The 17,751-nt window shown below is 35.0% G+C and overlaps 1 protein-coding gene across 2 annotated transcripts in view; it reads left to right on the top strand.

Annotated features, from left to right (window-relative positions):
- The window catches only part of FUT8 (fucosyltransferase 8), a 96,995-nt gene extending 86,586 nt beyond the window's left edge, over positions 1-10,409 (top strand). For both annotated transcript variants that reach the window (XM_041399065.1, XM_041399058.1), the window contains 4 exons: positions 132-378; positions 1,533-1,709; positions 5,590-5,740; positions 9,440-10,409. In XM_041399065.1, the coding sequence (XP_041254999.1) occupies positions 132-378; positions 1,533-1,709; positions 5,590-5,740; positions 9,440-9,757 (893 nt within the window). In that variant the 3' untranslated portion in view covers positions 9,758-10,409. The remainder of the gene's footprint in view (positions 1-131; positions 379-1,532; positions 1,710-5,589; positions 5,741-9,439) is intronic.
- Positions 10,410-17,751: the final 7,342 nt, after the last annotated feature.

The raw sequence follows: 17,751 nt of genomic DNA, 5'->3' as shown, positions 1-17,751 counted from the left end.
GCAAGGTTTAGGTCGTCCTTTTGAAATTGAAGATACAGGTGTATTGATGTGTTTGGGATATTTTTTGCCAATGGTAAAGCTTATTAATAAAGTAAACTACTTGACTAATCTTAATATGTATTTTAAAACAGGTGAGGCTAATGATAAGGATGTTCAGGTGGTGGAACTTCCCATTGTTGACAGCTTACACCCACGGCCACCCTATTTGCCCTTGGCTGTCCCTGAAGACTTGGCTGATAGACTAATTCGTGTACATGGTGATCCTGCAGTGTGGTGGGTCTCACAGTTTGTGAAATACTTGATTCGTCCGCAGCCTTGGCTAGAAAAAGAAATAGAGGAAGCCACAAGGAAACTTGGTTTCAAACATCCAGTGATCGGGTGGGTATTTAGTTTTGTTTTTAACTGTCTGTCCTTTAATATGTGTATGTAGTGATTCCTGTTCAGGAAAAATTGTTTTATGATGCTAATCAGAGTCTCTAAGTATTTTGTGGGGAGAGAGGGTGATTTCTAGATGAAGCTCTTATTTTTTAACTGGGCATAATACAAGTTGATTACAAGTACTTCTTCAGCACACTAGTCTACCTGCAGTTGGACAGATATATAAAAGGCAGCTCAATAGATGTTTTTTTAACATGTCCTTCCACATCTGGTAATACAAAATTTCATTAATGTAATTGCTTTACATCTTACATTCCAGGCACTTTACCGTCTGTGTCTTCTTTCCAATGCCTGTAGCTTTTACATTGAGGAAAAAAGGCTAAGCCTGTAATTTACGTGCCACAATTCACAACTAATTTTATCACTGGCTACATGTGAACATGCTGTGTGCCTTTCCTTTCCCTGCTGGTGTTTTTGAAGTTGTTGTTTCTCAGCTATAATGATGAATTGGAAAGGTCTTTGTGGAGAGATATGGGGAGAAGGAAGAAAAGCAGTAAAAAGCAGCTTGTGGGAGAAAGGTTTTTCCATCATGTAGTCTGAAAAATGTAGCTGCTGCTGTGCTAGTCTTCTTCCTTTGCCAGAATTTCCTTCAGCCCTTAAACTTTCTTTTTCTAGGAGTACACAGTAGGTTGTCCAAATGTTAGTTGGCTTTTGACCTTGAGCCAGTAGGGCACCTCACTGCTGCTGTGTCTGGAGACTTGTTACCTTTCAAGGAGGTCAAAAAATGCATTTGTAACTACCTTAATCCAAACTATGCATTATATGATGCAAATATTCCTATTTTCCTTTTGACCTGTATTGATCAATCATTATCTCTCTACAGTAGATAACTTAACCTTGTGCACAAAAGGAATGCCACCTTATATGTTATAATTCAATGTCTTTCATTCCTTTATTTCAGTTACCCGTTGCCTTCCTTGTCAGATTATTATATTTGCTTTTGAGAAGAGACTTCATATTGTCAGTGTGTCATGATGGACATGGATGAGTTTTAATCCCTCATTATGTTATGTATTTATTCAGTCTAAAATTTCATTTGCTGAAGTTATGTATAGTATTTGTAAATATAATTCCTAGTTTTTCCCTTTTTCCAGTGTTCACGTCCGAAGGACAGACAAAGTGGGGACCGAGGCAGCGTTTCACCCCATTGAAGAGTACATGGTACACGTGGAAGAGCGCTTTGAGCTTCTTGCTCGGAGGATGCATGTTGATAAAAAAAGAGTGTATTTGGCTACAGATGACCCTTCCTTGTTGCAAGAGGCAAAATCCAAGTAAGATGAATTATGTTTATATTACAGTTCCTTCCTTCCGGTTAGCTTAACAATTTCTAACTATTGTACACCACAAGTTCTAGTATAATTTTTTTAATCCTTTATTCAGTTAAGACTGCATTTAATTTTCCAGTGATTTTGATTTTTCTCTCAGATATGCCTTTTTGGGATTTTTTTCTCCCAAGTATACTTTTCAAAGCTTAATGTTAAATATCTAGAAGAGCTGAGCAAGATGCCTATGACTATGTAAAAACCAATCAATGCTGTAGAAGGAAGGTAAATAAAAATAATGTACATATAAAGAATGTAAATATAAATAATAAGCACACAACATTTATTATTGAACATACATATTAAAAAGAAACTGTTTAGAAATATTGTAAAACCTGGTTAATATATTAAGAAGTATATAAAACCCGTCCAAAAAATGTGAGCAGTTGCCAGAGGAATTTTTGTAAGTGCGTTGAAAAGCATATGATGCAGCTCTTCCCTCTTTCAGAAGGACTTCTATAGTGATAACATAGAAGACTTTCATCCTACATGTTGAATAATTTTGTTATTAAATATAGGGATTCTCAACTTATTACAGTGTCTATGTCCCTTTTTTTTACCTTGTAACCTTTTCTAGCTCTCTTGAACATGGGTACACAGTAAACACTCATTTACTCCTAGATGGCCTGTATTTCCTTGTAAATTAATACTTCTAATTAACTGATTAATACTTTCTAAAATAAAAGCAACTCAGTAGTGGAAAATTTTTGAACTGTTCTATTGCTGGTGACGTTATTGGAAAAATATGTAAGATAACATACTACATAACAGATTTTCTTTGGCATATGCAAGGTAAGGAGAAAATGTTATTTTGTAGTAGAATAATTCTCTACAGCATTGAAAACCTGTCTATTTCAACTGTGCTGTTTCTGTTTTTCTTTCATATTTATAAAAGGCTGCTGTGTAGAATTATGGTGTTTTGTGAAAACTAAATGAACATACTCAGCTCCAGGTGATGGCAACCTAATTCTTTTTTGTGTGTGTAAAGGCAAGAACAATAGCAAAAACAATTATAGCATTTAAAGTGCAAATCTAAACAGTGAAAAGACAGGTAATACAAAGTTGAGGTTATAATATTTAATTCATTATATTGTCCTAAATAACTCTAAGTATTGTTTGTAACATAACAGAATTCAATATTGATGTAACAGTCTTAGTTATGCATTTTTCTTTTTTTCTTGTTTAACTTTCAAACCTTAGCATTTTTCGTGAATAATAATGGGATGCTCTACCTGTGTAAACCTATCATCTCAAGTTTTTAATAGCAACAAAAACTAACTGTAGCTTATTCAGTAAAACAATACCAAGTTTTATTAAGAATTACAGCTCAAGTCCATTCCAATTCACAATTTTGCTTTAATATGGTAAGATACAGCTCAGTCATACAGCATTAATTTCATGTTTTCTTCATAAAAGGCATAGAATCTGTAAGTATTGAAGAATTTTTTTTGCGTTACTGCTGGGTTTTCAGGTCACAGCTTACACTGAAACATAATTTCCTACCTTGCTGGCACCCTACTGTTGCTTGCAGCTTCAGATGCCTTGAGTAGAAGGCATTTGAAACTTCTTGTGATTTCACACAAGGCAGGATGCAATTTGATGTTTGGGCATTTAATAGCTTCTGAAGGCAGGTTAAGGTCATGTTTTGGCAGGAAAGAAGCTTTTCTTTCTCTTCTTGTGAAATCAAATATAAATTGTTTTACGCTGCTGACAAAAATGTTCTAGTCACATTGAGCTACCAAGCTTTGATAGAAACAGCTGTCACATTGCAGTAGCTTATGTTGCATTCATTATTTGGTGCAATAATATTAGTAAGTCCTAGGTACTGTATCTCTCTACAAGAGACTGACTGGCTGTCAAACAGCGTTGGCATTTAAGTAAAGAAAATTTAGCCAACATTCACATGAATAGGCATGTTGTTTCTAGCAAGAAAAGTATTTAAACTAATCATAGTCATAAAAACAGAAATGTTTTGACTTAAGTTTCAGAAACTTCCCTTGCAGTCAGATGTCTACCAACTGCAAGTACAGTAGTAAAGATAGTGCAGACACTACCAACAGTTTGTAGAGTGTTTGTGTTCTATTTCCGAAAGAAGGAAAGAAGTGATATATTTTCAGAGATGGGATCATGTAGAACAATTTTAGTAGAGAGTAGCAGGGTTGAGAGTTCAACAACTATAATGTTCAGGGGATTAAAGCATTTGACAGCTTCTGGTAAGCAGAGGTCGTGGTATTTATCTTGCGTAAGTGATGTGTTAGGGATGGTGTAAATTGCTTTTTCTTTGGCTGATTTAATCATTTTCACATGCAAATTTTTGAATGTCTAGTACATGTATTTTTAGTCCATAATACTACTTAGAGTCTATCCTCACTCTTTAAGGTATTCAAAATAATACAGATGATATATACATAAATTCTTAAAGAGACCATATTGAATATATTTCTGATTTGCATATGAACCTATTTAGGTATCCTTTTTTTGTACATGAGCACAAAAATTCAACAAATCACGTTCTTCCTTCCAGAATGTTTTCCTGTAAAGTCATCTGTATTTTCTTTTTTTCTCCTTTTTTTACTGTTTATTTTCTTCCACAATAGCAGGTTAATGTCTTTTCTCCCTTTCTACTATCTCCTGTTTGACTAACCCTTCCCACACCCCAAGTCATAGTGTGTTTGATGTATAGAATTCAGCAGTCTTTCAAAGTACTAGAATTTGATGAACAGCTCATATATTTTCCAACTTTTTTTAGAGCAAGACCTGAGAAAACGCGTTATTTCTTACTCAATCTGTTTACACATGCACTCACAATCTTCTTTCAGAGGGAAGAAAATTTTCAGTGCCTGTTGTGGACCCTTCCACAGGCCTAGCAATTGAGAACAGGAGCCTGGGATTCACCTTGATTTGCACCTGCCATGATAAGCTGTAGTTACACAACAAGTTGATCAGCTTCTGAAACCAATGGAAACTTGAAACAGTCCCATAACTGTGCTTGATTTGTACCCTTCTCTGAGGCTGCTAGGTGCAGGGAGGAAAGATTTTTAACTCTCTCTATCTCTCTTCCCCACTTTCTTTTGATTTCTTGTTTTCCTGTTCCCATAAGAGCGGAAAAAAAAGGATTTAAAAAAATTTTCAAGTTATTGTTACGTGAGAAAATAATCTATTTTAATATGATATAAACTAATGTTTCCTATTTCAAAAAAATTTTTTTGACTTACAATAGTACTAATTTTTTTTGTAATAAGTCAAGAAAAGTGTATTGCCATGGAATTTTAAATCTATTTCCTTTTGACCAGTGAATTGCAAAATTTGTTCTCCATACGGCCTTAAGAACTGTGAAAGACCTTTTTAATTATTTTCATTAGTTTAAATGTATTTATTTAATATGTCCCTTTCACAGGTGACTGGCTTTTTTTGCACAGTGTCCCAGTCAGTATCTCATAGTATGGTAGTAAGTGCAGCCTAGTAACGTCAGAATCCCATATCCTATTTAGCAATAGAGAAGACTTGGTGGTCTGAGTATATTTAATCTAAAATCAGCATCATTCACAGAATGTGGTATATACTTCCTGATGTGTCTTTCACTTCTGCTTTGTTATATATCTGACAGATATACAGGATCTTTTTATTTAATTATTTTTTCTAGATAAAGAGAGGGTGTGCTTGGAGGCAGCGGTGACATTCCAGAGGGTTCAGCAAAATTGTAATTAATTTCCTGTAAAGCAGAGACTCACTTAAAATGAATTAACAGCCCTATCTTGCAGTAGAGATAATGCTTCTTAAAAAAAGATAAACAGAAAAATGCTATTAACTGTGTATTGTATTTTCACAGGTATCCAAATTATGAATTTATCAGTGATAACTCCATATCCTGGTCAGCAGGACTCCATAACCGATACACTGAAAACTCCCTAAGAGGTGTCATTCTGGACATTCACTTCTTGTCTCAGGCAGACTTCCTGGTCTGTACGTTTTCATCCCAGGTAATGTGCAATGCAGAGACAATGTTGATTATATGCACCAGTTCTAAATCTTAATTTTCTTCATGCTTCTCTTTATAAAAATTTGTTTTAAGATAAAAAGCACAGCAAAAAGTTACCAAGCTAATGTGGCTAATGTGCTGATCCACCTAATTCACATATGGCAAGATATGATTTCTATCAGATTGAGTGGTTTTTACTTGCTGTTGTCGTTATTCTCTTAGGTGACACAATCACACATGATTGTACTGTTACATGGAAGTGGATACTAAACTCAAAAGTTAAAATTCACTTAAAAACTAAATGTTTTCCACAGCCTCAAATGTAAATTTTCTGCTGCACTGTAATGACAAATAGAGAACAAGAACAATATTAATATTAATAGATGGTCAATACAGTGATATATTGACCTTGACAGGCACCATTCTTAATAAAATTGCTGTAGGAAGAAGACAGCAAAGCTACAAAAAGTATAGAAAAGCCTCTTATCCCTCAATCATGCTTGTGCATACACTTTATTTACTATTCACCATATCCTGTAAGAGATGGGAGAGAGATGACATTTTATAGCATATTTAGAAGGTTATTAATACAGGCTGCTTCAGACCAAGGACCTGAGTAAAATCCAAAGTAAAAATCCTCACTTAGAAGAGCTGTGAGGAGCCATCCACTTTAATAATAATGTTTGATTTAGCTGAAGCACATCCTCTGAATGCATATCACAGAGAAAGAAACAAAACCTACAGCTGTATGTTTCAAATGTAACATTTTCTGCTATTGTTATATTCAGATATCTGTGTTAAAAGTGATAAACGTTTGCTTTAAATAAAACTCTGCGTATAAATGTAATTTAAATATAGCTGCAAATGGCTTGGCCAGAATATTTTGTAATCGAATTTTAAGTGTTAGAGTCATTCTGAAAGAAGAATATATGTTTAAAATACATCAACACAGTTAAGGTGATATGATACAGGTTGATCAGGACCTCTGCAGGGTACCTGACAGAACCCCCTTTGAGGTACATGGTGTTTTGAGCTCCACTCTCATTCTCTTTCACCATGCATTTGGCAATAGACTTGTTTATTGGATAACGTATTTGGTTATGCCATGCATTTGGCAATTCTACTAAAGTATAGGAGATCCAGTATTACAGTGTTACTGTCAATAGCTGGACTATGAATTTGGTCCAGTAGTTAATTTATTCTAGGCAATTTATTGTGCTGTAATAATTCAAACTCCTCAAAAATAGTTTTATACAAGTTTTTCTGGGCATGTAACGATATGGATCTCTACAGAATCTTCATATATTGGGCTTTTCTAATGTTACAAGTTTTCCCACTATTCATAAAGTTTCCTTTCAAGGAGTTTTAAATTTGATTCTCTTATCTCTAACATTTGAATTGCTATCCTTGTCCTTTCATGAATTAAATAAACTATTTGATATTTACTTTGGCATTGAAGGTAAGCAAAATAAGGCAGTTAATGGCCATCTTTTGTCCAATAGGTGTGAAGAGAAAATAAGGTTTAAAATGTATTCTTATTTATTTCTATTGTGGTTTTGGACTTTCTCATTAATCAATTCATGCTGACTATTTTTTCCATTTTTCCAAAAAGATTCTGAACTTCATTACAGAGGTATTAAGAAAAAATGTTGGTATATGTGAATAGAATCAAGAATTCCCCTGTATTAATTGGGAATTAATGAATTAAAATTAATTAACTAAAAGAACATTGGTAGAAATTGAAGAATAGGTATTTCCTTAAAATTCTGTTGTTAAGGAGGTAGTCCTGTCATGTAATGGAGAGTCAAGGGAAACAACCTACCTTGGTACTATATTTCAGTAATGTCACATTAATTGAATAGATTAATTTAATTTTATAGGAAAACCACATGGGAGTTACACAAATCATAACACAGTAGGTAGAGAATTAAGATTACACATTAGAACAAAGAATTTTTTTTGTCTTGTCATTCTTCATGTAGATGAAATCATAGCTCTCTCTGACTGACATAACTTCATTTCCTTCCAGAATTTATTAGTCTTTGTATTTTTCATTGTACAAGTAAGTATACAGGCTGCAGAACATGGGATCTGGGAATAAAAAATGGGAGTCTGGCTTCAGCTATGTTTCTGCATGTGGATGTTCTGCCTGTTGTCCTCACAGTTTACAGTTTAGTCACCCAGGTTTGGTGCTGCAAAGAAAACAATTGCTGAGAGAAGGTGGTGAGTGTTCTGTGTCAGATATGCAGGACACGCTTGCTTAAAGCATTTCTACTGAAAAGATGTAAAATCTTTATACTGTGTATTATGTATTTCTACTTCCTGGGGTACACACACATGCAGAGAACAAAACAAAAACAGTCACAGAGGATATAAAATAAATAGCCTTTTGCAAAGGGTATTTGCAAAATATATGGGTAATCAAACTTGTTTTTATATTATGATGTGTAACAGGTACTTTGAAATAATTAACTTCAGCCTAATCTTCTGAAAGGTACTTCTCAAAAGTTATTTTAAAGTTCAGATGCAGAGAGATAAAAGGAAATCTATTACATTTTTAAAGCAAATGCCTCTCTCAAAGGAGTTAAGGAAGTACAAATATGTCTCATATGACTGATCAAAGTTCTATTCACTGTATCTTCAAAGGGAGAAAATAAAAGTAAAATCAAGCTTTACTATATTAACATAGACTGAAAATTATGAGAAAGCTCAAATGCTTCTTTTTGTCGAAGAAATCTGCTATATTGTTAATCAGCTTTTATCAAACTTACACGAAATTAGAGAAAGATATGATAATGGGATCAGAAAACCCACAGCAGCTAAGTCAGACTCCTGACAGAGAAGAGCCTTCTAGCCATTGTTGAAAAAGCTTTTTTAAATATAGTAGTATGCTCTTGTGTTTCTGGTAACTCAGAAATGCAACATAATTCTGATGAGGGAACATGTGTTCAGTCTGAAGAAAATTCCCTTCATAAAATGGTGTACAATGACAAGTAAAAATGCATCTTTATTCTCACTGACATAATTACTGTCTTGATGGAATTCAGTTTCATTTACTTGTCTTCTAAGTTGCCAGCAATTCTATCAGTGTTCTAATATAAACAGCATTTTAAAGCCTTGGACTTGTGGAACTCCTTGGTTGTGAAAATTGGAACTTCCTTTAGAAAAGTTAATGCAAGGCCTATTATTGCAGGATAAATTTGAAAATGTAAATTCTAAAGGCTCAAAGGGAAGTAAAATACACTTTTTGTGGTAGTAGTAGAAAAAGAAAATTTACTTGCTTTTACATTTGATTGGTTACAGATCATTAATTTTAAAAAGCAGAGTTGCCAGTGTTCATATAGATGTTTTCATTTTATAGTGAAGTAGACTGTGCTAATTATTTATCTATCTATTTATTTATTTATTTGTTTGCCAAATCTGATCACCAGAGGTCTGCTTAAGATTCTACAAAATTTCATGCTTTTTAGTAGCAAATATGCAGGGATTCTGTGGGGGTTTTTTTTGGTGGGATTTTTTGTTTGGTTTCACTTAGTTTTTTGGGGGCTATTTTTGTTGTTTGGTTGATTAATTGTTTTTTTTTAGCCCAGACATTCCAGACCCTGACATTCTTGAGAAGTGTTATTATACATTGGTTGTTGATTTTTGTGGTATATTTCAGTCACACACAGTATTAATGACTTCTGTTTTTATTTCTAAGGTTTGTCGAGTTGCCTATGAAATTATGCAGACGCTGCATCCAGATGCTTCGGCGTATTTCCATTCTTTGGACGATATCTACTACTTTGGGGGACAGAATGCTCACAACCAGATTGCTATTTATGCTCATCATCCACGAACTGCTGATGAAATTCCTATGGAACCTGGAGATATAATTGGAGTAGCTGGAAACCACTGGGATGGTTATTCAAAAGGCATCAATAGGAAATTAGGAAGAACAGGCCTGTACCCATCCTATAAAGTTAAGGAGAAAATTGAGACAGTCAAGTATCCTACATACCCAGAGGCTGACAAGTAGATTAAAAGGAAGACATTCAGCAATTATTATAAGAAAACTCAGTTTTGATTGGTTCAAACCAGTCAACAACACACTAACTATTGGTTTCTATGGGATTCGAATTTGCATTTTATCATGCGGTTAAAATCAAAGCCTTTGCAATGAAACTGGACAAGAAGCTGAGAAGAAGTGGATGAGCTATTGTCTGAACTTACTCTTAAACATTTTTGTTATATGCACTCTCACACATGCACACACAAACCCACGTACAACAGGAAAACTGTTGTTTTATACTTCTTGTCTCTTTTCAGGAGTTGTCCCGGTCATTAGTCTTACGTGAGCTCTGGGCTCTTTTCTCCGCCATTAATTGACAATAATGTTCAGACTTATAACACTGCCACATTGTGTAATTTGAGTGACATGAACATATTTTGTATGTGCAAAATTTGAAACATGGTGCCTATATTTGAAAAGTTTGTGACCTTTTTAGAAGAGCCATGCCTGTTTCACAATGGGCAAGAGTCCACTTTCATCTGGTGTTACCGTGACCACTGAACTTGCTTCAAAGAACAGATTCAGATTTCAGACTAGATTTCTTTACAAGTTTGGGGTTTTTTTTAGCATTCCATTGATTACTTCTCATCATTAATAAAATAAAGGTTACATTCAACAATCAAGTAGTCACTGTCTCTTAGGAGCTTTTGTAAACAATGCCATGAACAGATTCTTTAGTAGTGGTAATTTCTGGACATTGCCTTTGATTGAAAAAACCAAGAACACAAAATCCACAAAAGAAGGAAAAGGTATCCAGAGTTTCATTGAATTTTAAAAGGCTTGTGTAGTACAGCAGTTGCGTAGGGCACAGTGCTGCTCAGCTTTGTGAACAGTCAGTAGCAGCAGGATTATTTCAGTGGCTAAATTGCTTACATTTACCCTCTGACACTATTTTATTTTCTGTTTCTCTTCTGAAAATAATTCAGGATTTAGGGTATTATGGATGGCCACTTAGCATTTTGGCATTGACTGTAATTACTTTTAAGTAAAATACTTCAGGTTATCCCATTTATAGAACCTGTCAGTCTGGAGTACTTTAAAAAAATCTAACAGCTTACCCAAAAATAGTAGGTTACAAGAAACTATACAAGGATGAACTTTTATGCATGTCATAAGATTATTAGTACTTCTTACTATTTTGAAATCTCTTGCCAGTCAGCTCTCATTAAGAAGAGAGATAATTTATAAAATAATTTTACAAATAAATTAATAGATTTGATGGTTGTATATATAGATACATATAATATGTAAGATGACAAGAGATTGTTTCCAAATAAAAAGAATATTTAATAGCATTTTATAGTTTCTAGTGCAATCCAATTTGGATTACTGGAGAGTGGAAAGTGTTTACTATTGGGAGGCTGAGGAAATGCCACATGAGTAAAGGTTAAAACAGCATGGCTAGTTGACCTTAACAAAGCAAAAATATGCTTAATTATATTTATGAATAGACCATGGACAGTGTTTACATAGCGAATGGATGCACTTGACCATGAATAAATTTTAGGCTGAAAACTAAAAGGAAATCTCTGGCAACGTGCAGTTCAGCAGCAGGCTTTCAATTGAAGTAGTGCTGAGATGGAACTGGACTGGTATGTGAAGGAATTACAAAGTAGTACTTCCTGACACTACTTTCAGGACTGATCCTGTAGATCCCCTTCAGTAATATGTCCCTCAACTGAAAAATTACTTTGCATCTTGAAAAAGAACAACAAAATCAAAGATGAAAATCTCTGGGGGAAAAAATAGACATTTACCATAGTGCTAAATAGACATATCAATGAAAATGACCTTAGGTACCAAATGAGATATAAAGACTGATTGAAAATAATTAAAGTTAGTAAGAGCAGCCAGGAAGTGCTAAAGATGAATTTTTGCGACAAAAGATGCCTAGAGTCAACTGATGTTTCTGTATTTTGGAGCTGCTAAGGAAGCAGCTTTATTTAAGTTTCTTGTCTAAGTGATACTGGTAAATATTCCACTAATTCAGGCAAATACGATATTTCAGAGGTACGAATGTAGGCTAAATAATTTTTTTTTTTACTTTATTTTGAGTTGTCCATATAAAGCTACTGCTACTTTCCTTTTCAACTTGAAAAAAAATAGAAATCCATGAATATTTCTTCCACAGCAATTAGGTCAATGCTTTTTTTTTTTTTTTAAAAAAAAAAACTAGTTTAATTGTTTCTCCACAAATACTACATTAGCTAATTGGTATACATTTATAGACTTTGAAAATGTTTTCTTTTTTAAGCTGTTTATTTACAGCTTCAGAGCCCATAATTTCTAGCTCATTTCTTAGAGCGTGATTCAGAAATAGTATTCATAAATAAATTGACAGTAAAGTTTTCCTATAGTTAGGTAACTCAGTTAAAAATACAATGAAAGAAGAGAAATAACAGAATATCTAAGATGAGCCCAAAGGAAAAACAGGTGTGGTAGTGAGAGAACTGAAAACCCTGATGTTGTGGAAGCTGTACCTATATAATGTGGCAATTCCTCAGCAGACTGTATCTGACAAAACATTGGCAAGGTACACATGCCTCCTTACATATTCTAAGTACCTAATGAATTTTTAGGTCACCATCTTTGAGAAAATGATCATGAAATTATACAAAATTACAGCATTACTGTTATCAATTCAGAAATGTACTAATGTAGATGCTATGATCTTATTCCCCAGGGTCACATGATCCTCTAGTGCTCAAAGTTCAGTACTTCTCAGAGGAAGAAATCTAGCAATACCCTGCTTGCTGGATGCATGTTTCTAGAGATTTGTTTCCTTTAAGACTACCAATTAGTTATGTTTTGGAATCCTGGGACATTGGTACATTAAAGCTGATTTTGTTTTATATTAAACAAAATGAATATTTGAGACTTTATTCTCGCTGTACAGTGGGGTCCAGGTAATATAGGAGGATCGATGGGTATGTGGAAAAGAGACCCCCAGATTCTTATTGTAGCTCACAGAAAACTGAAATAATAGGAAATAAAAATTTTGTCTTGAATACCTGGGAGAAAGCCGAATCTTTTGAAGGCTATGAACTCATTAAGTTACTAGCCAGAATGCTCGTGAGGAAGCAAGCATACATCATGTTTCTTCTGTTTACCTTGCAGCACTGCAGCAATCCAGTCATTTTTGCTGCATACCAAACACCTTCTCTGATATCCATAAAACAACAAGCCTTCGTATCCCCTTAAACAGCTGCTGAATAATTAAATTTTTTCTCTTTAAGAAACTGTGAGTGTGTGTGTGTGCATGTTGCATACATAAAACCCAATCCAAGCAGTGCTCTTGTGTTCTTCGCTATTTTACGTTATCACTGTCACAGTCTCTAAAAACTTACTTTTCAGGTACACGTAATCTTTGGAAACTTCATATTCTACACGCTGCTTGGAAGCTAAGAAATTTATTTTGAGTGATTCAGTTAAGTGGTCTTCTGTGACACTGATGTACCACCGATCTGAGTTCTTGATTTTCAGGCCAGCCCACGGTCAGATGCATGGGATTTACAAGTTTTCTCTACCAACATCCTGCCCATGTGAACTGCTGAGTATTATAGATTTGTTCATGAAGGATGATGTTTTATTTCAAAGTTTTTACATGCTTTTTTTATGTTTACCTTCAGATAAGTCTTTTGTTTAACCCTTCTGTCACTGAATTTTAAGAAAACTTTAAGGAAAACAGATTATTCTCCCTTACCAATTCTCTGAAAGGAGATCTGATGATACCTTTTTTACAGAGAGATATTCACAATATAAATGTTTCCTTCATAATGGATTTTATGTTTCTTTGGTTTGCAATTATAAAATAAGGGTCTTCTGAGCTAGGAACATAATAGAAAATAAGTGGATGATTTTCATGACAAATTCTTGATAGGAGGAGGGAGATTTTTCTTCATGCCAGTGGAGTAGCACCTACCATTTGGAACCTTTTTATAACAGTGAATGGAACTTGGGTTTTCCCAGTAATTTGTTTCTTCACAATGTAATCTCTGATGTGACTGGGGAACCCAGATTTAAAAAAATTGCTTAGTTTGGGAAATGGGAAGGAGAGAGAGTCTAGTAAGACATGATACGGTGCTTTTTAATATGAGTTGCTGCATCATCTTATAAAGCCACACATAAACATTTCTGTACTGGGTTAAGCACCTCTGCTAGTGAAATCATGCATAGAATTTGCAACCTTCCTTTTGATTTTGCCTAATACCAGTCTGAGACGTGTACAAACATCATGGTCATACTCTGATTCTTGGTTGTTATTATGCTTCAGTGTCATTCCTGTTTTGGTGGCATGGGAGCAGGTTGTCAAGGGGCTTAACAGGTTGTTTGGTTTTCTTATTTTATGGAATCAAAATTGCATTTAAAGCTCACTTAAATTCTACTTCCCTAAGGCGCCCCTAGAATTGTAATTGTAGTCTCTAGACTTTTGTCAAGGTTCTCCCCATCTACCTGCAAGCTTACCTGGAGCAAGACTGAAGCAAAGGAAGTTATTTACAAATATGAAATGCATACAGGTTGTGTTTGACTTCATAGTAATCTGTTCATTTCTAAAAAGTGTGAAATGTGGCACTGCGTGATACAAAAAAAGAGGATAGTATAAAAATTCCCAAGTCTGTAAAAAAGAGTTGCTTGTCTGCTTGCTTGCATCACTGGTTGCATTCACTGTGTACAAGATTATTAGGAATCTAGGTACATGAGGCAGAGGTCTTTCAGCATTACTGCTGAATCTTTTCCACTGATGTTTGCTGGTCTTTAGCCCTTTTGGTACCGTGCACAGACAATGCTGGTGATATTTGCTATTCAGTGGAATCCCTTTATTTTTTTATGCTTGTTTCCTTTGACTCAGCCTGTCAGCAGAATCCTAATGCCACTGCAATTCAAACAGGTTTGGATTAATGCAAAGGCATGTCAGTTGTTTGCACAAAAATGTTTTTGCCATTGCTCAGAATTAATGTCACACTCAGGCTGGCTCCTTGGGAGGTGCTCTTAAGGGAAGGAGCCATCTCTACTGCACTACACTGTACATGTTTTATAGCTGCTGGCTACATGTACTGGTTTTACTTTCAGTTTTGCATGATTTTTCCACTTTATCCAGACTCAAGGTTTTGTTTAGTATATTTAACATGCTATATTTTCTTCAAGAACTGTAACAGACCTCATCCCATCCCTCTTAACTGTCTTAGACATACTTTAGTTGCACCATTTTAGTAGAAGCAGCTAGATTGATGTTTCCTGAAGACGGTGACTTTTTTTGCTCTTCTATTAGCTCTTCCACCTCCTTGTATCTGATCTTGATCAACCATGGTTATTTGAACCTTCGTCACACCTTTCTACTTCACATATTTTGATTTCTCTACCCAGTGGTCATTACTTGACCAGGATTCCAAGGGACAAGTCTGTATTTGGTGTTTCATAATAACAAGTGAAATTGTATTTCTGGCATATTTGCATTTTTGTTTTTCTATTTTAGAAATGCGTTTTTGTGTTGTCCCTCATTAGTATAGTCAAGAATTCAAAGAGGAAACACTATAATCTGCTGTGCCTGATAAGTGTTTAGAAGGCTTACAAGGCATAGAAATGCCTTTAATAATAAGATTTACACCTCATACCATGACAAGTATCTCAACCAGATGAAGGATGTATTTTCATAGCATTCCCTATTCATTTTTGGCTGCAGCTTAATTTGCAAGAGACACAATGTGGATGCAGTCTTTTTACAGGACCATACGGATAATTTGCTACTCTTCAGCCTTGGAATCCTTTTTATTAACTTAGTTTTACTGTTCCTCTCTGGCAGGTTGGGGGGGGGGGGGGGGGGGGGGGTTTGTATAATCCAGCTGCACTAGTGTCCATTAATTAGTCCACTGCAAGCAGAGCCATGGGGATGTTGCAGCTCAGCTGTGAGAAGCCACTGAATGTAGAGATTGCTGTCCAATTTGGCTGTCCACAGAAGATCCGTCTCTTAAAGAAGCCAAGTGTATTTGCTGACACCTTTCCAAGGAGTAGCAGACTGGAAGAATGGAAAGAGACCAAAAACCTCTGATGATTCTCTTTATAATTCTAAGTCTCTGGTCAGTTTTAAGATCTATAAAATTTTGTTTTCACTTGAGAATAAATTGATATACACAGTAAGTTCAGACTTGTGGAATTAGTTTCATTCTCGCCTTAGATTGTGTGTTAGGTTTTCTTAAAATGATGGTTGCTTATGAATTAGATTCAGTTATTCAGCAAAGATAGAAAAAGCTTGTTAGTCTGGCTTGACCATTTTTTAACATGTAAATCAGTAGAGATTATACAGGGGCTAGAGAATCTTTACATAATAGATACAGGATTGATAGATTTGTTCCCTTAACTGTTCCTTTTGTTTATAAACAATAGAACAATTTTGTAAATATTAAAAATTCATAGTTGCAATGTATCTCCCTGCTCAAAATGTGTTTCCTTAGGGCTGGTGATGTGCTATGATTGCTTTTTAATCCACTGATTCATATTAGCTTGTTTGTATGTTTCTGAGTGTATTGCTCATTCCTTTTGTTCAATGTGTAAACTATACGATTTATGATCCAAGAGTTGCCTTTTTTTGTGTTTCCACCTCTTTGTCTCAGTGGGATTCTTCATTCAGTAGGATCCCTAGACAGTACAGTAATATGACTAATAATGGTAGCCATAAAATGGCTTAAACATTTATATCTATAATGCTAAATTCAATATGATTTTGTAGTGCTTGCTTTTATTTATGTATCATTATTATTTTGTTCAGTTATATATATTGCTTATTTGCCATTATGTGTGTATGAAAAAAAATACTTAACTCTCAAGGAATCCAAGTATCAGAAGTCAGATTCAGGAAGTTATCTTAGATATCTCCTACATGCTGATGACCTTTGTCATCGATATTTGCATCTTTGGTTCTGAAATAGCACAGTGATTTAAGAAATTATCTTGTGTACTTTTTGTGCTCTCACTCCTCTTGGAAGTTAATAACTGACCATGTGTAAACTAAATCTACTTAACTGTCAATTGAAACAGGTTCATTTCCATGCTGATTCATCTGGTATATACCAGTCAATGATAATTTTGGCAGTAAGCAGGAATGTATATCCTTAATTTCTGTGCTTTTAAAATTGAGTAGAGTAAGTGAAGGAGCCATTGGAATAACAGGCTTTTCTCACCTTTTGGTGAAATGTCTAGAGCTTGCTCATGCCCTTTTTCATTCTTGCACACATAGACAGTTATGTATCTTATACGAGGGAATAAAATCTGTTGAAGCATCTGAAGAAGCCTTGAGAAGACCAGGATGCAACCAAGGTAATGTTTGGCTTGATACAAAGGTGTGCCAGTCTTTAACTGAATTAACTGAAGGTCCTGTTGTTCTTCTCTTCCTGGACTGCCCCTTCAGGATTGGTTTAACAGACAGACATTATTTTGTTGTGACTTCATGCTGGATGGACACTGGTTCTGGAACGTTCTTCTCCTTTCTGATAAGATGCATTGTGTTAATGCAGGTTTTCTGCTGCACTGCCTCTGTAGTAAAACAGTCTGGGTTTCCTCAGTGCACTGTTGATGCTACTCCCTCTTAATAGTTTCTCTTAAAGGGTTTCCTTTTGGTGAAGCCACACACAGTGGCTGGAAAAGAAGAAAATAATATCATTCTTTACTGATAAGAGTCAGATATTTTATTTCTGAAGTGGCTGTGATTGGCCTTGCTGGCATACAAATCCACAAGGTAGATTTTAACTTTGCTCCTGTAGCAAGTAGCTTACTCCTGTTAGCTGTTGCCAAAATTTGGTGTTGAAAGCAAGCTTTAAGTCTCTGAAAATACTTCTGTCTCTTTTTACTGTGAGAAAGAGTGGTGACCCCTCCTGACAGCAGATGTATGGAGTCCACAAGAACCAGTTAGGGCTAATTCCGTGTGATACAATTTTTTCTCTCAACATGGCCACTTTTTTTTGCCCAAG

This window comes from Onychostruthus taczanowskii, unplaced genomic scaffold, assembly GCF_017590055.1.
Source record: "Onychostruthus taczanowskii isolate IOZ18803 unplaced genomic scaffold, ASM1759005v1 scaffold1, whole genome shotgun sequence".
Lineage (NCBI taxonomy): Eukaryota > Metazoa > Chordata > Aves > Passeriformes > Passeridae > Onychostruthus > Onychostruthus taczanowskii.
The sequence above is the reverse complement of the archived record's forward strand: the minus strand, read 5'-3'. Positions and strand labels throughout refer to the sequence as shown.